This window comes from Cyprinodon tularosa, unplaced genomic scaffold (assembly GCF_016077235.1).
Source record: "Cyprinodon tularosa strain WSP-4 unplaced genomic scaffold, ASM1607723v1 ctg572, whole genome shotgun sequence".
Lineage (NCBI taxonomy): Eukaryota > Metazoa > Chordata > Actinopteri > Cyprinodontiformes > Cyprinodontidae > Cyprinodon > Cyprinodon tularosa.
In genome coordinates, this window is record NW_024039310.1 from 354,721 (window position 1) to 380,238 (window position 25,518).

The 25,518-nt window shown below is 40.3% G+C and overlaps 1 protein-coding gene across 3 annotated transcripts in view; it reads left to right on the top strand.

The window, feature by feature from the left end:
* Positions 1–25,518, top strand: part of LOC119797156 (CD2-associated protein) — an 86,313-nt gene that overhangs the window by 29,406 nt on the left and 31,389 nt on the right. For 2 of the 3 annotated variants that reach the window (XM_038306112.1, XM_038306114.1), the window contains 9 exons: positions 519–690; positions 7,549–7,649; positions 7,905–8,031; positions 12,644–12,852; positions 16,123–16,210; positions 18,430–18,533; positions 19,785–19,883; positions 20,705–20,758; positions 25,313–25,349. In XM_038306112.1, the coding sequence (XP_038162040.1) occupies positions 519–690; positions 7,549–7,649; positions 7,905–8,031; positions 12,644–12,852; positions 16,123–16,210; positions 18,430–18,533; positions 19,785–19,883; positions 20,705–20,758; positions 25,313–25,349 (991 nt within the window). The remainder of the gene's footprint in view (positions 1–518; positions 691–7,548; positions 7,650–7,904; positions 8,032–12,643; positions 12,853–16,122; positions 16,211–18,429; positions 18,534–19,784; positions 19,884–20,704; positions 20,759–25,312; positions 25,350–25,518) is intronic. The other variant, XM_038306113.1, reaches the window with a different exon arrangement.

A 25,518-nucleotide genomic window follows, 5' to 3' on the forward strand; every position in this document is an offset into this window, starting at 1 on the left:
CATCTCAGGGTCTTGTTTCTAAGGAAACATAATAGAGCCGATCTATGGACATAATTCAATGAAATTGGACCATTTCTAAAGCCTCTATCAGCTGCGCCTGTTTTCCCCCATATTCCGAACGTATGAGCGGGGCGCTGGTTCTGCTTTGGGTCTGAGTCTTTGTCAGGCAGCTTCACTCGCTGTCAGGCTCTGTGGCTTGACGGGGATTAATGGCCTGAGCTGCATTTTGCATGAGTGTCGTGAAAGTTTTACGATCCTGCGCTGCAGAGTGAGGCATTTCACTTCTCCTCAGCAGGCCTGTTTTACACGTCCCCTTTCCATGGAAACCATGAGATGTTGAGGGAGTCGACCACTCTGTGCACAGTTCCTGTATCGGATGTCCTCTGACCACATTCTGTGGAGCTCTGGAGAAACAGCCCATTTTCACTGCAGTAGATTACACTGCAGATAAAAATATGGTGAAAATAGATGATAGTTTTATTGTTAAAGTGTATAAATGTTCTATTGTTTCCTCTTAGGAGTTGAAAAAGGATCCCAAGGAGGTCAAAGAAACCAAAAATGAGCCAAAAGAGGAGTCCAGCCAGCCCCAGGGGAGAGACAGGAGTAACGTAGCCAACCTGGTGAAGAGGATAAGTGTCATCGGCATCCCTACTGGGGGCTTCCAGCCGATCCCCCCAGCAGCATCAAAGAGTAAGAGTTTCCTCTGAACGTCCTTTGGTTGGGATCAATACCACAACACCTCTGTTTTTGGTTCTTCATGAATCACTTTAACCCGCAGAGACCAGAAGACTCCTTTGGTCCATTCGTCCAAAACTGTTAAAATCTAAAAAATAAACAATTTTGTCCTGAGTCCATCTGAGTAAAAGCCCTTTAGAGCCACACATCTTATATACCCTTTAAAGTCGTAGGGAAGTCATAATTGAATATAAAATAATTGTGGCTTAAACATGTATATAAATGTGCTCTTTATCAGACTATATTGTCCCAAAATTTAGAAGATTTAAATTTTTTTTAAATCCTTAAACTCATTATCTTCTGCAGGCCAGTTAGTTATACGTCAGCCTGAACACCTAAATTTGGCCAATCATATATCAATGGTCATCTGTCAATTTTTTTTCGGTCATAGCATCTTGATTCATATGTCGCAGCTAATATACGCAACGGTTGAAATCAGAATAATTTCCTTTCCCATTGAGTTCCGTCCCAGTGTCCACGGGGATGGACGTCTGTATCTTCAGCAGGCGTAGAGCTCAAACCAAGCTTCTGCCGCCCTGGCGTCCTCTTCCACAACATCTTCATCCCGATTTCCTGCTCTAAATAAAAAATGTATGATGGAGGAGTCTCATCCACGACCTCCGACACTAAACTCTCCTCCTCTTGCATGTTTCCTCTGTCCATAGCGTTCCTTGACAGTGTCGTTTCTAAGTCACCAATTTAGTGCTACTTGGTCCCAATGGAATTTCCCATTGGGACCAAGTAGCACTAAGTTGCTAACTGGTTAGCAAGATGCTTAAGAGACATCGGCCGCTATCCAACTGGCTTGCGAACCTTCCGTCACAACAATCCCCGCCCCCTTGATAAACGAACAATCACATTCACTTTATGCACCCGTTGGAACAGCTGCTTCCCTACGACTTAAAACAAAATACTGGCTCTTCTCTCTTTGTTGAATATCTTATATATTTAATCTGTTGTCATTTCAAGCAACCGAAAAATAATTTGTTGTTTTAGCATTTTGAAAAACAAAACAAAATAGAAAACGTTTCATAAAGATGAAGGATGGATTTTCTTCCATTGGATGTTATTTGATGAAAAATAATCCACATTATTTCCAAGCTAATCTAATCTAAAAACATATTTCAAGTTTTTTTAAGGTCATTCAATCAAATATGATGTAAAAAAAAAACCTCCTCTTAGATTGATATTTGTTATTATACTACATTAGTTACTTGTTTATATCATTTTAGGCCACTATTAAAAGCCACAGGTTGCAGAAGCCTGACCTGGAACAAAAGCGGTTGTTTGGTTTTAAAGGAATAGTACACCCAAAACATGATTAGCCTTCATTTTCTACTCACCCCCATGCTGAACAACACTCTGGAGTACTTTTTTGATATCTCAAATGCATCTGGAGATCTGGGAGGCTTCTTGCTGTCTGCTGACATTCAAATAATGGAGGTCTATGGTGACCGAGACAGAAGGGTCCATTAAAGTCCACAAAAAACGTGTCAATATTCCTCCATACTGCTCGTCCAATGTATTCCAAGTGTCCTGAGTGGGTAGCATCCAGAATTTACTCGAAACGAAGTCATTTAGAATGTTTTTAGAGCATAAACAGTAGTGTATAGGATTTCCTGAAAGCGCGCACATGCGCGTTCAGGACGCTACGGAAGCGGGCAGACCAAACCAGATGAAAGTGCGCATTCAGCGTCTGCTCTCCCCATAATGCAAGCGTAGAAGAAGAAATGTGCTGTTTACCTGTGCAAAGAAAGAAACAACGAAAGAAAAATGTCTGAGGACTTCAGTGTTGAGGAAGAGCATGAGTTCTTTGCCGAGCTGAATGCGCTGGTTTGGTCTGCCGGCTTCCGTAGCGTCAGGAACGTGCAGGCGAGCGCTTTTAGGAAATCCTATACACTACTGTTTATGCTCTAAAAACATTCTAAATGACTTCGTTTCGAGTAAATTATGGACGCTACCCACTCAGGACACTTGTAATACATTGGACGAGCAGTATGGAGGAATATTGACACGTTTTTTGTGGACTTTTATGGACCTTTCTGCCTCGGGCACCATAGACCTCCATTATTTGAATGTCAGCAGACAGCAAGAAGCCTCCCAGATCTCCAGATGCATTTGAGATATCAAAAAAGTACTCCAGAGTGTTGTTCAGCATGGGGGTGAGTAGAAAATGAAGGCTAATCATGTTTTGGGTGTACTATTCCTTTAAGGCTTTTCATAATTAAAAAGGGAGAAGCGTACATTTGAACTGCCATGTGTCAAAAGAATAACTTACTTACAGCAGTGTTTAAAGGTAAAATTGTAGGATTTTCTTTTTCTGGGTGGATCATCAGAATAAGTGGTCCTCCTATCTGTCAATCATTCTGGTGATATGTTTACGTAAGGCCGTCCTACATGCTCATCCCCATTTTCACTTACCGGTGGTGAGTCTGACATAGTGGAAAAAGTTGCAAATCTTCTTTTGGAAAGTAAGATTGTATGAGTGATGCAAACAGAAACTTTTAAACAGAGTGTGCAGAAGGAGAAATGGGCTCTTGCACACTCTCACACACGTGTAATAGGCGTTCCCTCTCAGGAGTAGTTATAGTGTTATGCATTTCTTTTTTTAAAGTGGACAGGGCGGGTCTTTTCAAAACCTCCTCCACTAGACCTTTAAGACTAAAGTACAAACAATTTTATATTTTTCATATAAGATTAAAAAAATAAATGTGTATACAAAGACACTTGTACCTATATTTAATTACATTTTTGCCAATTATAATAATTTAAAATGTGCATTAAAGGGATTTTTTTTCAAAATTCCTGATATTTGTTTATTTATGAATTGAAAGTTTCTCTTATTGATTACTTTAAGAAATAATAGATAGAATAATTGATTACTAAAATAATCAATTGCTGCAGCCTTACTTCTAACTCTGACTGTATAGAATGAATAATGAGAAAAGATTCAAACCCGACCTTAGAGAAACAGAAGCAAGATGAACTAAAATTTTAAAGCTTCCTGGATGGGAAGCGAAACTTCTTTAAACTTGGAAAAAAAGGCCAGTGGATTGTTAGTTAACTTTTTTGAGAAAAAAACAAAACCTCCATTTTTGTTTTCCTTTTAAAAACCTTTAAGTTTCTTATTGAGCTACAGGATGATGGAAACAGGAAGTTGGACAGACCAAAACTTTTCCAGAGTTTTAATAGTGATACCGCATAGAGCTTTTAATTACATGATAACCAGCAGAAAATGAGAAATGAGGTCAAGTGATAATCCCAGCTGCCTGAAGCATCAACCAGCCTCTAACACAGAAGCCATGCCATGCATGCCGTTTGGATGAAAGGTTTTCTCAAACCGCTGCACTTGTCTGATGCAAATTGATCAATTGTTCTCTTGATTTTCTATGGAGAAGTCAGGAAAGTAATTTAAAAAGTTTTATTAGCAAAATTCAGGATAATTCTGAAATTCAGAAACAGGTGATTCTGCCCATCTGTCTGTGCTGCCATCTCTAATTGTTGATCGATAAAATCGTTGACCTTATTATTATTATTATTATAAGACCATTATAACCTCTTAAGCCCGGCGGGCTTGGTACAGGGCCCAACTGACACCTACTGATGCTTATCTATTTATAGAAATGGCCAAAACACAGTAATGTGGTCTTTCATCCACCCGCCTTTCAAATGGGGCTTTAAAATTTCCAAAACATGTTTCAAAATCACTTTTTTACAAATACTTTTTATTTTATAGCTGTGTAAACAAATAGGATGAGAATTCCACCTGACATGTGACTCTGTGGGAGTTATGCAACAGCAGGTATTTGTTTTTAGCCCCACCCCCTAACGGCCAGCATCATTGGAAACTAGAGGCTCAGGCCTTTCCTAGGGAGGGTCGGAGGTAATCATGCGACCATTTCAGGTGATGTAACCGGCATGCGTTACATAGGCTTGCTCTGTTATTCTTAATTTCTATTCAGTTTGGTGATATTGGTAAATATGAATGAAACAGCGGCTAAATCTTAGGAGCAAAGACTTTTTCTTATGCAGAAGGTCTCCAATAATGTAAATCAGCATAGTTGTTTTCCTCCTGTGAGTGGAAAAAATGCATTTTTGCACTTTTCGCATTGTGCCGCAATCACGTTACAGCCCAGCACACTGCCCACTAAAACATGTTTGGATATATATCTTTTAATTATTCAGTCCAAATTTGCTTGAGTTATAGTCAAGATGTGGATCTATAAAGTCTGAGGGTTCATCCAGAGTTTGGAATGGTGTTTTGTAGTGTTTATTTTGGAAACAAAATTGGTGAGGCTAAATATTTTTCATTTTTTCTTTGTTAAATCACCTATAAATCAGACTTGGTGAGATTTAAAATAGTGGTTCCACCTGATTGCAATTCGGAAATGCAACGGTTGGAACAGCCGCTCCCTACGACTTTAAGAGGTTAATTTTTGCTTAGCTGCTGAAATTAGTAAAATATTTTTATATTTCTGTTAGTTTCCACTGATTCAGACAAGCTGACGATGCAACGGATTCTTTTATGAGTACCACCGCACAGGAATTAATAAAATAAAATAAATAAACAAATGACTGCACAAAAAGCCAGTCTGTTGATTCCAGCTAATCGATGTCTGTTGAAACCCAGAAAGTGAACGGGTATGTGTGCTCGTTTGGAGGGGTCGCTGTGGGGGCCTACATGCTCCTTCATGCTGTGTGTGAGCTGCATACCTCCCATGTGTCCAGTCTTGCTCAGTGATACTATTACACAGAGTTTGTGTTTGCTTCTCTTCCTGCTATCTTTAAGAGTTTCTGTTCTCAAACAAAGCTCAGCTCCTCAGAGCTGCGATATGAATTCATGAAGTGAAACTTGAAGCGGAGCTGCAGTTCTCTAACCTCGTGTGAGATAAGGTACCTCTGTCTGTTTCAGGGTAAACAGAAGTGTTTAAAAGCGCTGGGATTATGAAAGTCCCAGATATGCTTTGTGACAAGATATTTAACAAGACATGGAGCTTTTCTGTCATCTTTAAATGTTTTTTTTTTTTATGTTTTCTAACATTCATTTTCTTTTGACTTTTCACACATTTCAACAGAAGGATCCAGAGCTAAATATCGACAAATCTAACAGTGAAATTGCATTTTCTGTACCTGCATTTACTTCACAGTATTCCAGGTTTTATATACTTTGGCGTTTTTGTTTTGTAAAGTAAATATTTTTAATATCATATACTGAAGGAGCTTCAAAGAACATGGTGGTTGTTCTCATCAGTCTTTCTAAGGCCTTTATTTTGTTTTTATCAATACTACAATTATGTTGTATAGACTGAAATTATGATATACTTTATAATAGAACTTTTTGTGATAACATCCAGCTCTACCACAGAGGTTAAAAGCTTAAAAAGATGAAATATTGCCACTTTGCTGACTCCTTCCAGTCCTCAGACGTGTCTCAACGTGTCCTAGAAAATACCTTTTCTTTCTAAATCCGTTTTCCTCTGACCCGTTTGTTTAACACCTCAGTGACGCTTAAAGCTAACTTGGATCCTCTCCCTCAGTGAAACTATTCAGACCTGTAGAGTGTTGTTGTGACTGCAGCTTGTAGGCGTCACAACAACTCCAGCCAACATGGGCTGGTAGGAAACCCTGACTCCGACAACCTCCAGTTCAATTTCTGACTATCACAATATTAAAAAATAAAATATTTTAGAATATAATCTATAGGAAGACTTTAGACTCTGCCCCTAAACTGTGTTTCTTTAAGACTGGAAATGTTCTTGTCTTAAACAAGTGTTTTTTTATGTAGGGTTTTAGGAAAACACAGTAGCTCTGTGCAGCAACGGGCGGGGGCGGGGCAAGGAGGATTTACTGGTTCGTTTAGTCAGAGGAAGCTCTGCTCACTGACGGTTTTAAATCCTAGCAGCGGCGTGATGAAAGACGTCTACTCAACAATTAGACAGAACCGCATTTAAATTAGACATTTTTCTCTTACGACCCTCCGCCATTTTCAAAGAACAGCGGTGAGAAAGTTAAGCTTGAATAACTGTCTGAAACTGTAGCTCACCTAACGGGACGAGCACGGCCTTACGTAAACATATTGACAGGTAGGAGGACCACTTATTGACGTGATCCAACCAGAATTAAAAGTTCGTCCTCTTTACCTTTTAAAATGTTCACAAGTCTTAATAAAAAAAAATGATAAAAATCTAACTAGACAAATGGCCAATGGGCGAAGCAGCAAAGCGAGGCAGCTGAACTGCTGCACATATCAGTTAATGCAAAGAAGAAAAGCTTTTGGTCATTAATGAAGATCTTCGTTTGGTATCGTTGTTTGTCTGCTCTAATCCGTTTCATTTTAGGGTCTCTGATGATGAGAATCTGACGTTGATTTCTGAACGCTACCAGATTTCAGAGTCCAGCATCCACATGGATTTCCTTAGTAGAACATGTTTATATATTCTGTAGTTTCAGTTTAATTCCTAAGGTTGTTTTTCTGTTTGTATCGGTCCAACTCGGTAGGAAAGTTTTCCACTGCAGATCAGTTCATTGTGTTTTTTGGGTTGTTTTTCTGGTTTTATGCTTCTGAAATCTACTGTTTCCCAAACACTCGCCCTCCCCTCTGGCTCTCAGGCTGGGTGTGTCAGCCTGAGTGGGCCGTGGGGTGGGTCTCTCACCCGATTCAACACCTTCCTTTGTATTCTCATCTGTCCCAGTTGATAGACTCTGGCATTCAGAATGAGCGGAGACCCAACAGCAAGCAGGCAGTTTTTATCTGTTTGAAACCTGCAGTTTGATACATTATTTTATTTTGATATTTTATCTGTTCCATAACAGAACCAAAGAAGAGGCAGTGCAAGGTGCTGTTTGACTACCAGCCCTTAAACGATGACGAACTGGAACTGAAAGTTGGAGACATTGTTGACATCCTTGAAGAGGTGAGTTAAATGTTAATTATGATGCATAGAATCTTTGGTTGAGAGAAGTAAAAGTGCTGCATGCTAGGTTTGTTTCTGCTACCTTACAGGTTTAATGTTACATGTTTGTGCCGTTTAGAAGCACAGATTGTTTCCTGATTTTAGTTTGGCAGGTTAGAACATGCAGAAGCGTTTCAAACAGGCAATTAGATCACTTTCTTATTCCACACACAGAAGAATGGTTAAAGTTTCTTACTTCTGTCCTTCTTGTTGCAGGTTGAGGAGGGCTGGTGGAGCGGGACCCTCAACGGCAAATCAGGACTGTTCCCATCCAACTTTGTCAAGGAGCTGGAGGCTGCAGGAGAGGAGCCAGAGGCAAACGACACGGTCTCTGAAAAGTCTGGTAATGCTGGAGGCATTGCAGCTCAGACAGCAACAGGCAGACAGCGCTATGCTGGGTTTGACATTTGGACCGTTTGTTACCAAAACAGTTCTTGAGGCAGCTGTTGGCAGCATAGGAGCAAATGTCAAAGTTTGAAAGGAAGCTGCTCAGGATGTTTTATTGGCTTAATGGATCTTAGTTCCTTTATTTTGCAGTTCAAAGAGACTAAAAGGTTATTATCTTCTCCAACCTCCCCTAAAGATACTTAAATATCTGCTTTTATTCCATCCGGTTCATCCTGAGCCTAAAGGCTGTTCACTACAGAGATGCAAAGTATTTATACCCCTGGAATATATAATCCTATTTATATTTAATGCCATAGACCAACACGAAGTAGAGCAGAGTTGGACAGTTGGAAATTATAACTGGTTTCCATTACTGTGGGTGATGACATCACAGGTTCCAGTGCAGACGAGGCTTCTTCAAACTTTGGCTGATTTTTAGGATGCATCAGGAGTATCCTTCGCCATCCGACATTTCCCATGATTCCTTGTACCCATAGGAGATGGACGTTATGGATAATTCCTATGATACTGCCTCCTGTGGTCAACACACAGAACTGCAGGAGTCTTCTGCTCGTTCTTCTAGCGCGTTTATTATTTTTTTTATTTACTTTTTTTTACCTCATGTGGAGTTCTCATTGTGTTTGAGTCGAGATGGATGCAGGTCCCTTCTTAGTGTCCGCAACATCCATCTTGAAAATAAGGCTTTAACTTCTTGCTGAGTTGGGCCCATTCAAGAGGGACTCGCTTGATTTCCCACCGCTGAACGGTGTGGGACCTTTAGGCTGAAAGTAAATAAGGAAAATAGGCTGCAGGTTGGCTCTGAACTGCTGAGGTGTCAGTCTACTCATCGGACAATGTTTTATTCATGAAGGGTCAAATAAAAAGACTATTATAAAGATATTCTCCAGTGAAAACGTAGAAAAATTTGGGTTATTAAAGGAAAAGTCCGGTCAGCAAGAAATAATCAATGGGTCATTATTTATACCCAAAACTAATACATTTGTGGTGATTTAATGAATTTAGCATTAACCAGTAAAAAAATAAATATATTTTTCGTTACGATCACTGAGTCAGGGAGCGGCCATTTTTGCCCAAATATAGTAACCCCTCACTTCTGCCATCTTCCTGCAGTGACGTCACGGTGCGGTAAGCCTAGCGCCATTCTCCCCGCTTTACAAGCTAAATCAATGGGAACTACTGGACACATCTGCAATCAACAACAATTATTGAAGATTTCCAGAGGACTTCACCATTGAAATTCACCAGAGCTATAGTGAAACTGACAATGCCCACGTGCATGGCAGCTGGATGCTGGAATACATCGGGTAAAAGTGGGAAAAAAAAATGATTCCTGATCCTCCACGGACGGGGTGGTCGTTGGATTGCCAACTTGAAGAGGAAGGATTTGCCATCGAACTTCTGGCCAGAGAAAAAACCCGTAATATGTAGCCAACATTTGGAAGAAGAATGTTTTCAAGATGACTTGGATAATAGCGCGTTGTGACAAACACCAGATACAGCACTGGGACTTGATCAACAGCCGATACCGCACCGTGACGTCACAAACCAGTAGGTGGCAGTAGTGTTCTTTGACAAACATGGATGCCTCCAGTAAAGCACATTCATATGAAAATTACTCTTAATAAAAAAACACATTTATTGATCAGTGTGTAATAATTTCATATTTAAAGTACTTTCAGAAGTTTGGATTCTGAAAATGACCAGATTTTTTTCCATTAAACAATGACCCACACTTTGGACATCTGCAAAACAGATGTGCATTAAACTGTGAAGCATGTTGGTGGCAGCATCATGCTGTGGAGATGCTTTACTTGGATTCATAGATGGAGAAAGGGAAACCATGATCAGAAGACTTTAGAGCGAAATAGAAGTTAATTTTCCAGGGAGGGCATTTAAATGTCTCTATAGCAAATGTTTTTACCAACCTCTGGAAACATCTGTAAAACAGTTGAAATAAAAAAACACTCAGTGCTGTTGTAAAGTCAGAGCTGTTGAAGTTAGAGATTTGTTTTGTGTCATATTTCTTTGATTCACTATTAAAGTTTTTCAACCAAAACTGTCCCACGTCAGAGAAGCATAACCCGGTGATCTTTGGTTGGCTCGTATTGTTCTGTAGAACATGAGGGCAATGCATGTAGCAGTGGGAGCGTGATCGGCTAAATGTGCCAGAGCTCCATGCTGGGTCCAAATTAGAATATGGTTACCTTGGTCTCAGCACGTCTGCTGAGAACTAGTCATGCATACATATTCATTAATCAGGCTGAGGTCTGGTTGGCTCTGCTCCGTTCCACACTCTGCTCTACGCTACGCTAGCAGGCTCAGTTCACACTGGAAGCTGTAGTAAAATCCATGTTTGCTGAATAAACCCAAACTCCTTAGATTATTGACAGTATCTACACCCCTTGGATATCTGTTATATAATATGATACTCCTCCTCTTCATGTTGTTTAAAGTTTTTCAGCTGCTAGTCATGCCTGATAAGAAGACAGCTGCTAAGATGAGACAGAAATAGGCGCCTAGTCGACCCATCTGCTTGAGTTGATGTGCGGTTTGGTTCAATCCGCTTCCTGATTCACGCTGCAGCACAGAATGAAAGATGCAGAGGAGCAGAATGGTTCCTCAGTAAATGATGCAGAGGAAAGCTCAAGGTTCTCCAAGGAGGATGGATCTCCTGTCGAGGCAGTGATGGTGTAGAAGACGCTCTGATGTTGTCAGACAAACTGATGAAGAGGCTGCTCATGGTTCTTTATAAGACCATTCTTGTTTTTTTTTCTTTGTAGTTTCATCTCCAGAGTTTCCAGCCTTCTTTATCAACCTGTTGACCTTCTTTAATTTTTTCCCCCATCTTTTATCGTCATTAAACTTTCACAAGTACAGAGTAACAAAATGAACTCTCTGCATTTGAGCCATCCCCTTGGGGAGCATTGGGCTGCTATTGTGCAGCGCCCGGGGAGCAATCGGGGGATAAGGGTCTTTCCTCAGGGACTCGGAGTGGCAGTCTGTGGGAGTGGGGCTAGAACTCAGAACCTCAGGATTCCAAGCTCTATGTCCTAACTACAAGTCCACCACTCCCCTGAGTCTCCCCTTAAAGGAATAGTACACCCAAAACATGATAAGCCTTCATTTTCTACTCACCTCCATGCTGAACAACACTCTGGAGTACTTTTTTGATATCTCAAATGCATCTGGAGATCTGGGAGGCTTCTTGCTGTCTGCTGACATTCAAATAATGGAGGTCTACGGCGCCCGAGGCAGAAAGGTCCATAAAAGTCCGCAAAAAACGTGTCAATATTCCTCCATACTGCTCGTCCAATGTATTCCAAGTGTCCTGAGTGGGTAGCATCCAGAATTTACTCGAAACGAAGTCATTTAGAATGTTTTTAGAGCATAAACAGTAGTGTATAGGATTTCCTGAAAGCGCGCGCATGCGCGTTCAGGACGCTACGGAAGCCGGCAGACCAAACCAGATGAAAGTGCGCATTCAGCGTCTGCTCTGCCGATAATGCAAGCGTAGAAGAAGAAATGTGCTGTTTACCTGTGCAAAGAAAGAAACAACGAAAGAAAAATGTCTGAGGACTTCAGTGTTGAGGAAGAGCATGAGTTCTTTGCCGAGACGCTGAATGCGCTGGTTTGGTCTGCCGGCTTCCGTAGGCTCGTGAACGCGCATGTGCGCGCTTTCAGGAAATCCTATACACTACTGTTTATGCTCTAAAAACATTCTAAATGACTTTGATTCGAGTAAATTCTGGATGCTACCCACTCAGGACACTTGGAATACATTGGACGAGCAGTATGGAGGAATATTGACACGTTTTTTGTGGACGTTGATGGACCTTCCTGCCTCGGGCACAATAGACCTCCATTATTTGAATGTCAGCAGACAGCAAGAAGCCTCCCAGATCTCCAGATGCATTTGAGATATCAAAAAAGTACTCCAGAGTGTTGTTCAGCATGGGGGTGAGTAGAAAATGAAGGCTAATCATGTTTTGGGTGTACTATTCCTTTAAGTCATTTCCTCCTTCCTGGAGCAAGAGAAAGAAATGTCGGCCTAAAGAATGAGCCTTCAAAGGCTGCGCATATCGGATATAGGTTAGATTTTCAAAATAGTCGCTCTCGACATCGGCCTAAAAAAAAAAACAACTACACCAGTTGATCTCTATTAAGACGTGCTGCAGCCTTATGCTCATTCCAAATGTTTATTTAGACACTTTATTTCACTTTAGATCAATGTAAAGGATTATCGATAGATTGTTTTAATAATTGATAAGTGCAGCCCTAAAGAAAAAGTAAATGTTTGCACTCCGTAAATCGCCACAGTTTGAGCTCTGCTGTAGGTGTGTACTCCACAACAGCAGAACTTGGACCCGTTTCTCCACCGTCCATCTGATTTCATTTTTTTCCTACCGTATCCATCTGGTCAGACTCCTTTAGTTTGCAATGTCCACTCTAATTCAGCTCAGAATCAGTGTTCTAGTAGCAAATGATTCCTATTCTTTCTCTGAGGAGAAGCTCATCCCCTCTTCTTACTCTGTTGTGTCTCCATGCAGATGGAAGTGGAACAGAAGCTGCTGTCACTCCCACATCTCCTCCGCCGGACTCAGGAAACGGAGCCATCCATCAGCCCAAAAAGATCATAGGTGTCGGCTTCGGAGACATTTTCAAAGACGGTTCTGTCAAACTGAGGCCGCGGAACAGCCCCATCGCAGAGGACAGGAAAGGCAAGGAGCCAGAGAAGGACAAAGCCAGTCCATCACAGGTACAGTCTTACACAGCCCTGCCGCTCAGAACCTTGATAAATGGGACCCCAAAGGTTAAATCAACTTCTCTGAGCCAAACAGGAGTCTAGTGAGGAGCAAACCCTCCTGTTGGCGTCAGATTCATGTCCTGTTTGTTGTGAACACATATTTCTGCTCTCATCAGCACATGTTGCAGCTTCTGCATTTAAGCAAGACATGAAATGATCACCCGACACATTTCAGAGGCAGCAACCTGTTCCTGAGCAGATGCTAAATTAAGGGTTGGTTTTGTTTCAGAAAATGCTGCTAGAATATTTGCTCTGTTTTGGTTGAGTTTAACGGGAACGTCTCAGTGTAACATGAGTTTTTCCAACTAAATGGATCTTCTCTGTCTTAATAACTTGTAGATGGAAGTAAGGCTGATCAATTTAGCTAAAAATCTAAAATGCGATTATTTTTAACCAAAATTATGATTTTATTTTTTCCTTTGCATTAAACCCAAGCTTATAGATTTTTCACAGAAGCCTTTCAGTTTTTGAACGCTTGCCTTTCGAGAATCCATTCTTGCAGGACTTTACTGTAATCTTTGTGTGAAAAATACTTTACTTCTACTTGTCAACATGGACCTGCATGCTAGCTGCAGCTCCCTACCTTGCATTGTGACGACCAACCCATTTGGAACGTTTTGGAGTGAAAGGTTTAATTTCTTACTGTTTTTAATTACAGTGTGATTAAAAAAGTGTCCCTCTGCGATTTGAAAATGGCGTTTAGGTAAATTGTGATCATATTGCAAATCCAATTGATAACCCTGCCCTAGATGGAAGCTTTTAGCCTGACAATTTGTTGGTTTGTCAAAGGATTTTGCAGATAATCACTGCAACATCTGCATAAGGTTTGATTTCTATTCAAGTTTAGCTGAAGATTCATATATGAAATTTAGGGGAGGTGTGGATTAATGGCACTAAAATCAGAACTAGAGGCTAAAAGAGATCCCTATAAAAGATAAGATAAAAAATAAAAAAACAGCATCCATAAGCTAACTGTGTCAGGCTAGAAGAGGCTGTTTCAAAGTTTTAGATGGACTTGGTGGGGCCAGCCCAGGAGGTTCCTGTTAGTTCTCTTTAATGCATGTAAGGACTCGTGTCTGAGACACGATGAACTGATCTAATTCTCAGCAAGCAGGAAGTGTGGTTCAGTTCCTCTGGAGGACAAATATTCAGGTCTCCTGCAGCTGGTTCTGCAGGAATTTTTAATGGTTCCTCATGTTTTAGCTACTTGTAGTAGGAACCTCCCACTAGTATTGTAGTTTGAAAAGAAACCCACCAATAGTCTGAGATGTTTGAGTTTTTCTTTGAGTCCAACAAGGTGATGCAGACATGCTAATCATTTGGGCTTGTTACTGATAAAAACGAACATTATCTCTTGTAAAAGGACTCAATGATATGGCTTTGGATCACCAGCAATAGTTTACAGAAAAGCAACAGCCCGTTTGTTTTAACAGGAGAGAAACACAGGAAAACATCCTTCCCTGGTCTGATTGGAAGCATTCAGCATCTGGTGGGGGAGGGGCAGTGGTAATATATGTTACATGTGGCTCTCTAGCCTTCTCAGACTTCCTTATAGTTGCAGGGGTTACATGAAGTCATATTAATTTTAGGATTTTTTTTACTACTTAGTCATCAGTTTATTAATAAAGTAGCTTTATTGTGGTCTTTTTTTTATGGTCAGTTTATTTCTGGGACTTAATAACACAGCATTCTCAGCCTAGCAAAAAAAACAAAACTTGTTTGTAATATATAGGGCATCGGGGACATGAAGACCAGATATTTTTTATCACTTCCCTACACACAATAACTGCTTTTTATCATAATTTTTATTTCATAAACTAAATAATGGACAGAGAAAGTCAAAACTGCATTCCTCATCTCAGCTCTGGAAGGGACATCAGTCTCCTCTTCTTCATCCTCCTCCTCCCCTCCTTGCTGCGGGCAGCACTGGCGCTCTTGTACCTCCAAGATGTAAACGTAATTTTAAAATTATTTTTGCACATGTTCAATTCATAAAATGGCCAAAAATGAACACTACAAGCGGATTTCTTGATTACAATAATTAAATTATTTAAGCAGCATTTGTATAGAAAGGATTCTGTCCCAAGCCTTTTGATCTATATAAGCGGTTGATTGATATATCCGTGACCACTGTAAGAGGATTTCACTGCATAGCGCCAATTCACATGTCATCTCAAGGCACTTTACATTTCATACAGCCAGACTGATTCAAAGTTTTCTACTAAAGAAAACAAGTTGATTGCATCGACTCATTGACTCAAATACAATCCCTCACACTAAGCATGCTTGTAGCGACAGTGGAGAGGAAAAACTCCCTTTTAACAGGAAGAAACCTCCAGCAGAACCAGGCTCAGTGTGAGCGGCCATCTGCTGAGGCCGACTGGGGTTCAAGGAGACAGAAGCAGAGATACAAAAAGAAACTGTAAAAGGCGGCCCCTTCCAGGAAGAAGAGCTCCGAGCCAGCTCCCATGTCAGAGGATAAAGAGAGCACATCCAGCCAGTCACAGTCAGAGAAACGGGACTACGCTGGAAAACAGGCTGATCTTGAATATATTTGAACTCCGCATTTCAATGAAGTATTTATAGCTTAAAGGCCAGAACTAGTTTGATTCCTGCTAGCTGCTAATTCCTGCTTCTGGTTTATTTAAGGTGATGCTACATTAAAACCCTCGATTCTCTCTAATCAAACCATAAGCGAACATCTGCTGCTGTTTCCAATGTGTGATGAAACCATCATGTCTCTATGTTCACATTTACCATCTATCTAAGGTCCTCTGCTGCTTCTAGTTGATGTTAATTTCTGATATTAGTTTCCTTTCATGTGTTACTGACGCTTCCTGAAATAGTGTAATTAGTTAACCTGGTGTTGAAACTCTCTCTCTCTTTCTCTCTCCTCACCACATGTTTCATGCCTCTCTTCTCTCTCCAGCATCAGACTCTCATGTGACATGGAACCAGCTTTAAAAGCTGATTCTTACCTGTTTGCCTCCTGCTTCAGATTCACTAACACTCCCAACAGCAGCTCTGACTCAGTTATCGTCTCCACTTCCATTAAACTTTCCATGCATTCAGTTCCCATGACAGAATGACATTCCTACTCCATGTCTTGTATCTCCTATAAGAATATCCGGTCTTCCAGTCGAGATTCCTTTGTGCAAAAACCACATTTTCACTCATTTCCGATGAATCACCCCCCCATCTGTATGGTTTGCTTCATTTTAGCCAGTCTCACCATTACCATCAGCTGCAAAGCCTGCTCATCCCAACCTGAGCGACTCCCAGAAGTCGGAGGTGGACGGCAAACCCAAAGGTAAAAACACACCAACAATCTGAACTCTGTAACTTAAGCTTGCTCCAGCTGGCAAATTGATATTTTTAATACATTAAAGCATCGCAGATATGCTTTAATACTTCAAATACACCCAGATCTTATCATATTATTTAGGTTATATTGATGGAAATATCATTAAATTAGTTTTTACATATATTTTGCATGATAATATGTAGTTTATTTTCACTTTGTGGTCTTTAGATTAAATTAATAATCCCTAAAGGGACTTCATTCTCTGGTTAAATGCTGCAGCTACTGGTGCCACCTACTGTTGTGAATTGTGCATTTTCTGAGGAATGAGGAGCTTCTTGAACTCAGTTCAGGGGATTTTTATTTGCTTTAGTATTCTCTTCCTTTCAGGAAGCTATGAAAGAAACACAGGAAATATGTAGATGATGATATTCTGGACAGGTGAGGTCTTTAGGCTTATATGGGGAAAAAACAAAACATGTTGAACATTGTCATTTTCTCAGTGTTCTTTTAAATTCATATCCAGTCCAAATCAGCTGAACAGAGTATAAACATCAATTAAATGAACACCTCTGGCTTTTTTCTCTGCACTGACAACTGACAAACTCCAGTGACAAGATGTATTACATCCTTCCGCTTTATCCCTGCTAGGGTGATGAGGCGTGCTGATGCCTATCTCTAGTTGTTTACGGGCGAGAGGCGGGGTACACCCTGGACAGGTCCCCAGTCCATCGCAGGGAAACACAGAGACTACCATCCATGCACACACTCACACCTAAGGAGAATTTAGAGAAGCCAATTAACCTAACGGTCATGTTTTGGACTGTGGGAGGGAACCCAGAGTACCCGGAGAGAACCCACGCATGCACAGGGAGAACATACAAACTCAATGTAGAAAGACCCCGGGCCCTGGAATCAAACCCAGAACCTTCTTGTTACAAGGCAGCAGACCGTTTCTCAATTCACTAGAACGCGAGTACGGACCCGTGTTCTCACCAAGTATGTTCTTGGGAAGAACACAGGAAAGTATGAACTTGGTGAGAACGGGAGCACGCAGCATAAATATGGGTCAATTGGAACAGAAGCGTACTGATGATGTCACCGCACGATCGGCTCGTCTGGAGCTGCATTTCACCTCCTGTTATTAATAGTCTCTAGATGATAATATATATATATTCTTTTTTTCATTTAGTGGGGGAATAATAATGAACACAGTCAGATAAACACAAATCCAATGAACATTTTGCCAAATGAAACAAAAAACTCTCCATCAGAGTCAGCAGTCCTTCACATGGCTATGATGAGAGGGTTGACCGCGATCCTCTCAACATCATCAACATGTTCTCACCTCAAATGATCTTAAAGCCTACTTTTATAGAACAGCAGAGACAGAAAAGACATCTTTTAACGTCATACTCTTACCTATGTGAGCGCTAACGTGGAAGCTGCCGCAGTGCATGCTGGGACAGCTGTCAATCTCAAGAACGGACATGTCTGCTCTGATGCATGCTGGGTAAAGCGGGAGGGGTAAGAACAACATCTGGGGACTTTGTCCATTCTCAGTCTTCTTGTTGTGAATTGGAACAGTGCAATGGCTGAGGCTGATTATGTTTTTCAAGCACATGAGAATGCACAAGTACACACTGCTTCATACACCTTAATTTCACAACTGCTTTTAAATAACTGATGTCAAGTTGGACTCCTGTATATTTGGATTTCTGCATCCATTGGGCAACTTCTCACTGTTTTTATGTTCTGGAGGCTGAATCCATACTCTGCACTACAGACTGGAATGACAAGCTCTGCTTCAGCCATCGATTTAAAATCTGAGATTTCTCCAAAGGAGATGAGCGGATAACTGGGTGAGGCCTTCCAGCAAGGACTCACTACAGCTGGAGGAAATGTACTCAAAATGGATCATTATTACACTAAACATCACCAAGCGCCTTTCAGATTTTCTGCCGTGTTTAAAAACAACAACAAAAGAAACGGTCAAATACAGAAAATATTGAGTTAATGTGACCCCTGGGGACTACATATAGCTGTAGCAAGACTTTGATAAAGTTAGGTTTAGAGAAGAATGTCTGCTAAAGGGCTGCGTTCCTGTTTATACCAGCTGGTAGCTTTCTGACTTGAAATTTTTTTTTTCAGATCATTGCTGATGTTATAACATTTCTCAGTAGTGCTTGTTAAATATTGAACATTTTGTCATTTTTTTTCCTGTCCAGTTTCTACAGCTAAAGAGAGCTGTAAGGTGAAGTTCCCTTACGAAGGCAAGAATGATGACGAACTGAGCCTCAAAGAAGGGGAGATAGTGAACATACTGAGCAAGGTGAGCATCCTTCTATCCACGTATTACCCATTTTGGCTCAATGTGTGGAAAGGAGCCATTGAAGAGGAAAAACTAATAGCATCAGCATATCTTGTCCTGTTGATGTAAAATCAGGCAAATACTGTCTAAACCAACTGCAATAAATTATATGAGCTCGTTATGACACCAGCTTAGTTATATTACTTTATTCATCCTTTATTTGGAACAAGCATAGGACACCAGTAGATAACCTAAAGCCAGATGAGATAAACATTAAACATCAGAAAACATCATAAATAAGCAATTTGACTTTAGATATTTAGCTATATTTTAATCCATGCCTTTCATAATTTAGCTCTAACTTAACATTTAATGAAAATCGGTCAAATAAGCTGTTGCAAACTGCATATAAATGTATTCAAACAGAAAACAAAAACATAGAAAGATAGAAATTGAACTTCATTGATCTCATGATGGAGACATTCCTTCTCTGCATTTAACCCATCCCCTTGGGGAGCAGTGGGCTGCCATTGTGTGGCGCCCGGAGAGCAGTGTGAGGTTAAGGGTCTTGCTCAGGGACCCAGAGTGCAGGCTGTGGGGATTTGAACCTGGTACTTGCAACTTTCTCAGAAGCACAACCGTACTGCTGTAACCACTAGACCACCACTCCCCAAACATTACATCAAACAATAAGCACATTTTAGTTAAGTTTTAGTTTTCTGAATTAAAATGATTCTTTTTAAATTGATATTTTTCATCTCCTTCCAGAGGTTTCTTTGGAGAAGCTTAGAGTTCAGTATGTGAGCACAGGTGAACTGGATTTTCTGACAGATTAGCCTCCTCAGATTGACCAGCTAAAGGGATGGGTGCGCTTGATTCTTTGTCGAGTGCACTCCATATGTGTGGAGATGCTAAAACCATTCAAACCTGTCAGATTTGTTGGTTTAACTTGACATTTACTAACAATAGATTATCTATTACCAGTGGAACTTTAGCCCATTGACTATGTATGTGTTTAATATTGTCCTCCCAATATTTGCCGTAGAACATGGTGTTGTTATGGAACAGAGTTTCTGTTGTACTGTTTTAGAATCGGTGTCTGATTGGAAAAAGAAAATAAAAAACCCTGAGAGGTCAGTTTGTTGTTTGTGTGCTGCTGCCATCTAGTGGTTATCAGGAGAAATGAGAGTTTGATTCTATTTATTTTGAAGGAACATGGAGGCTTTATAGTTTAAAAGACTTGAATAAGAACCTTCATGTCTTCGTTAACAGGATACCGGTGAGCCCGGGTGGTGGAGAGGGGAGGTTGGAGGAAAACAGGGGGTGTTTCCTAATAACTTTGTCACAGTTGTTCCTGAAACAGAGAAGGAGGTGAGCTGTTGTGTTCCATCCATTTCATTTCCATCAGTGCTGTTCATTCCTCTGTTGCATCAGTCTGGTCATACTCAGAAAACAAACCCCACCTTGTGTAAAACAGCCAGTCGAAGACTGTAGCTAGAGGTTAATTTATGGGTTTAGCTCTGTGAATTCTGGGATGCTGTAGTAGTTGAATATCTATGTAAGTAGATCTATCATATGTCACCTGAGCCCTCCACAGGGAGCCCTAATCAGCCACCTAGGTCTACCACTCCTCTGGGGGGTTAAAGGTCTGCTTAATGAGCAGCTCCAGGTTTAGAATCTGCTAGTTGATGGTGGCTGGAACAAAGAAACCTTCATCACCAAAGTTATTATTAGAAAGAGATTCCCTAAAAGTGTTTCCATGTGATAGTAAATCCGTCATTAATGACCATGAAGTCGATGTGGATGTATTTAATAAATGATTGGATAGAAATGATGAATCTGATCAGAGAACCTCAGCTAAACACGAAAAGGAAGAACTGTTCACACTGGGAAAAAAAATCTAGACAAGTCATTTTTTTCTTCTAATAAGTGCATTTTTGCCAATGGAACAAGACAATTTACTCTTGAAATAGGAAAACACAAATGTATTGTCTTATTTCAAGTGCATATTATCTAATTATTATATTTTAAGAGTAAAAATACTAATTACATTGGGAAACTATCTCATTTACCTACTCAAATTAAGGGTGAATAAACTTAATTTAAGACATTTTTACTTATTTCCAGATCGTTTTTCCAGTGCACCGTGACGTCCCTCTGTTTTCACTTTATTCTGTAATCTTATGTTCCAGGCAGCACCATCCAAAGGATCTGTGAAGCTGTTGCCAAAGCCAGAGATGGAGGAGGTAAGGAAAAGATGCTGATCAAACAGAATGAAGTATTAACGCCTGCAGGCTCCTGCACAGACACCTGCATTACACCTTAAAGCGTGACTGTAGTTCAGCCTTTACAGCATCATGTAATCTGAAGATTACATCAGCAGCCAAAGGTTTAACTTCAAATTGCACAAAGAGAACTGCTGGAACGCAAGATGGAACATCTCTGCATATAACAGCCTGTATCAACGTTTGGTCTGAAGCTAAGCTAACCTGCTCTGACATGACGAGAAGAGTTCCTGTTTACATGTTTTTTACTCGGAGAGAACTTGACGAGCCAAAACCTTTCTGACAAGCAGTTTGTTGAAAACTGATCCGCCATGACACAAGCCCCGGATAGATCCCTGTCCCTCTAATCTGATCCCCTCTAAAGCAGGCAGAGGAGTGTTTAAATCAAACCCTTACATGCACCTAATGCCTCATTCTGCAGAGCTCCGAAACCATCTGGAGTTCAGCTCTGGATGACGTGGCGATGTAGCGGCCGGCAGCTTTACTGTTGTTATTGTCTGAAAGCGTTTGTCTGTGAACACAGAGATAAGAAAGCAATTAAAAGATAATGAATTACAGGCCTTCTAGTTATTAATAAATATTTATAGCATTTTTACTAAATGGCTAAATTCGTGCAGATGTGCTTCCATCACATTATAAATGCATTTATAGAATCAAAGCCACAGTGTTTTTGTTGGAATAGGTTTTATTTTTTATTTTTTTAAAGGTATAGTGCAGGATGTTCTTGGATAATCTAAATAATTGATCCTCCTAATTGTCAATCATTCAGGTAAAATGTTTACGTAAGGCCGTCCTACGTGCTCGTCCTGTTAGCTATCTTTTTGCTAGGGATGCACGATATAATCGGCCCCCTATCGGTATCGGCCTCAAAACTGAATATCGGACATCGGCCACCCCACCGATATTTAACCCGATATTTGATCAGCTTCTGAATTTCTAAAGTCTAAAATAAATAAAAGACTACTTCTTCTTCTTCTTCCTCGAAAACTTCTTTTTTACAGACTTAAAAAGTTCTAAAGACGAGGGAAAAAATATTGATACATTAAAATATCACAATATCTTCATAAGCTGATATATTGCCATTTATATATTGCTATATGTCATCGTTATGCTACGAAATCCCACGAAAATCCACGAAATTTTGCCATATTTTTATATGTTGATATATTGACACGGTATCAATCTATTTTACTAACAAAATCTCACAAGAATTTGCAAAATATCACGAGAGTTTGTAACAGAACGATGAAATTTCACGAGATTTTGAAAGTAAAATAGATCGATACCGCGTTTTTAAAAATCTATTTGATATCAGCATATGAAAATATATTTGAGTATATTATTTTTCAAAGTGTCAGAAATGGATAATAAAACTGCTATTTTCAATGACTACTTATTTTTGTCCAGCTTTAACATTGATATCGATATCGGTTATCGGCTACATGAATTTTAAAATATCGGCATATCGGATATCAGCCAAAATCCCAATATCGTGCATCCCTACTTTCTGCGTATGCACACTTTAAGGTGTATATCTGTGGTGAGCTATGGTTTCAGACCATTGATCTCTATTTATTCACTGGATTGCTGATAGTGTTGGTAGTACGGGATTGAAGTGAAGTCACCGGCAGCCATATTGGTACTCCCTAGTTAGACCGGTTACAATGTAAATCATATGTGCGCTACAGCGTCGAACAATGATGATGTTCTCATTTTCAGGGGAACTTAAGACTTTTAAAATAATTGCATATTTAGTCAATATCTTTGAGTCAGTCCAAGATAGCCAGACTGTTACGCTTTATACTATACTACAAATACATTTGCCTATATGTGGATTTTCTTGGTTAGTTCATCCACTGACTGTCAAATTATCTGTGGCTCGTCATCCCACAGCCGGCAAACTGCTTGTTTTTGCAGCCAAATGCTACAAACATTGGCATTTTTACCGTGCGTCTTCGTTGGAGTGGGGAGCACCAATATGGTGATCAGTGGCTTCACTTTTTTCGGGCAATCAGCAATCCAGTGAATAAATACATCTGTGTTTCAGACAGTCATTGAAGCTCACCTTTCTCACCACGGTTATTTGAAAATGGAGGGTTGTAAGAGAAAAAGTGTCCATGAAGTTAATGAGAAGAAAAGAAAGGCCTCAGAAGAGGCAGATATATCCCAGAATGCTTTGCGCTGAGAGCTCTCCTAGCAAAGTATTATGGGATTTGCTGATCTGTCTGAATGGCAAGTTAAACGAGTTCACTATATAGTTCACTATACAGTCCCCGCTCTGTATAGTGATTGAGGGATTTAGTGGTTAGGGCGTACGTTCCTGCACAGTAGGCTTGTATGAGCTATGAGAGCAACAAGTTTTAAACGGAGGAGAAATGGGCTTGTGCACGCTCTTGCACACATTTAATAGGCCTTCCCTTGGGAGCAGGTACAGGGTTGTTCAGGTGTTCAGGTGTTCATTTTTTTTTAAAGTGGAGAGGGTGGGTCTTTGGAAAAATTTGCGAAAATCCTCCACTATACCTTTAAGTGCAATGGTGTGACCTCAATTCCTTGCAGTGGTTCATCCAATCATGCAAATATGACCAAACGGAGCTTCGTACTAAACGGTACAGCTGTGTTAAACACTTTAAATTCAGCAATGTTTTATTTCCTTATATACTAAAGGATGTGCCATTTGTCCATCTAATTTAAAGTCAGCATTGGCTTCAAATAACATCCATAAAAAGTATGCATAGGCGTCTTATTTTGTAAATACTAGTCATAATACATGAATAAATGTAGGATTTAATAGTACAGGAAGTTGGTATGCTCCTAGGAGCTTAAAAGGAGAAGAAAAGGAAGCAGACAGAAAAAAGGAGCATCAATCAAAGGTTAAATAAATGATTGTGGCTGACCAGGCGAACTCAGCTCGGGACTTTCAGTCCTGGGAGGATTAACATCAGATATCTTCTGTTCAGGTCCTTCTCCAATGAAGCATAACCAAACCACATGAAGCGTCCAGCTCTATGCCTCAAAGCTGGCATAACGTTCCTTTGCTTGAAAATGCTGTATTTGCTGCTGATGTTTGTCTGCTTCCTGTCTGGGAAGCTTTATTTGCATTTTCTGTTTTCCCCAGAGAGCAATGATGTCCTTTGAGAGCTTAGGTTGTGTAGACTGTTTGTCTAAAAGTGGGTTCAGTTCAAAGGTTTTTTTTTGTTTGTATTTTTTATCCTTCTTTTAGAGTCTTGCTGTCTGTTTTTAGGTTAAACCTGCTTAGATGGCTCTACTGCAGTGCTTTCCTATAGTCGGTGTTCAAAAGTCGTTATTGTTGACTTTTTTAGAGGAGTGACTGATTTCAGATCCTTTTGAGACTTAAAATCTCTGACCGGACCTGTGAGCTGCTACTACCTTTTTAGTAAATCCCTGTCGGCTGCCTTTGATCTCAGCACGGTGTTTGCTCCCACTTCTCATTACGTTCACCTGATTGCTTGTTTGATATCAGCCATTATAAATGGGAATTAATGTTTGGTTCTCCAAATGTAAGCCTCACCAAAAGTCCTTATATGGGGAGGCAGAAGAAGCCTTACCTTGGTATAAGAACAAGACAAGCAAACACAACTCTCTACAGAAAAGGGAAAAACATTTAGGGTCAAGCATAAGATTTAAAGGATCTTTAATCAGTGGAAAGCTCATTTTAAAATTCCTATTAGACAAAAAAACTATATATATATATATTCCCAGTAAATATTGGGTTTTTGGGGAAAGTTTAATGAAATCAATGCATATTTATGTCAAGAAAAAGAAAAAGTTAGTCATCTTAAGTTTGATTGAATGAGTTGCTGTAATGCTACGTTCAGACCGCACGCGCTAGAAGCAGCAGAAGCAGTTAGTTCACATGCAAAGTTGATGGTTGCAAGCATCAAGGTGCAGCAAAAGGTCCTGCAGCACTTTTTGAGCAGCACCTCAATGTCAAAACCTGCCTCATTATTCAGGTTCCGGCAGTTTGGATTACGTACGTGAAAAACACATTCCAGCCGCCACAAAAAGTAGCGGAAAACCCACAACACGCCGCCAAGCCAGAGGCTGCTGTTGAACGGGATTTCCAGTGACAGAGTACCGCAGGTGTACGGGGTTCTGAGCAGCTCAGTGAAATAATATTTGAAGGCAGGATCATAATCTTGATGGACTGACTGAACAGATGAGGTTTTCAGGTGGACCTTCTCACTTAAAAACATGTTAAAACTACTTTTTACCCACTGATCACAGCAAATATAGCAAATCTGCTCTCTGCCATTGAACACAGGAGCAGCAGAAGCATCAGCCGCATCTTTAAACACGTTACTGGACGCGCTTCAGGTGTGTCAAAGCTGCTCTTGAGGCGCGTCTGACCTTAATGTGAACAACCAACAAAAATGAAGCAGCAGAAGCTTTTTAGCTGCTTCTAGAGCTTGCAGTCTCAACAAAGCATAAGCCTCAAAGTCGTCTTTCAGTTTCTGTTGCTGACCTATTTTCTCTCTGCTATTTTCTTTCTGTCAGAAACCGAGGAAACCACCTCCACCGTCGAAAACAGCAGGTAAAGAACATTTTACATGCTCGGTTTGGTTCAGTTAACAAATCTGAGCGTTGGCTAAGGGCTCTTCTTGGCATCTGCTTGTTATCTGTTACATGTGAAGGTCAGTACACAGTGGTAAAATAAGTTTACACAGAGTGTTAGAGGCATGTTTTTTTTATCAGTGACCTTT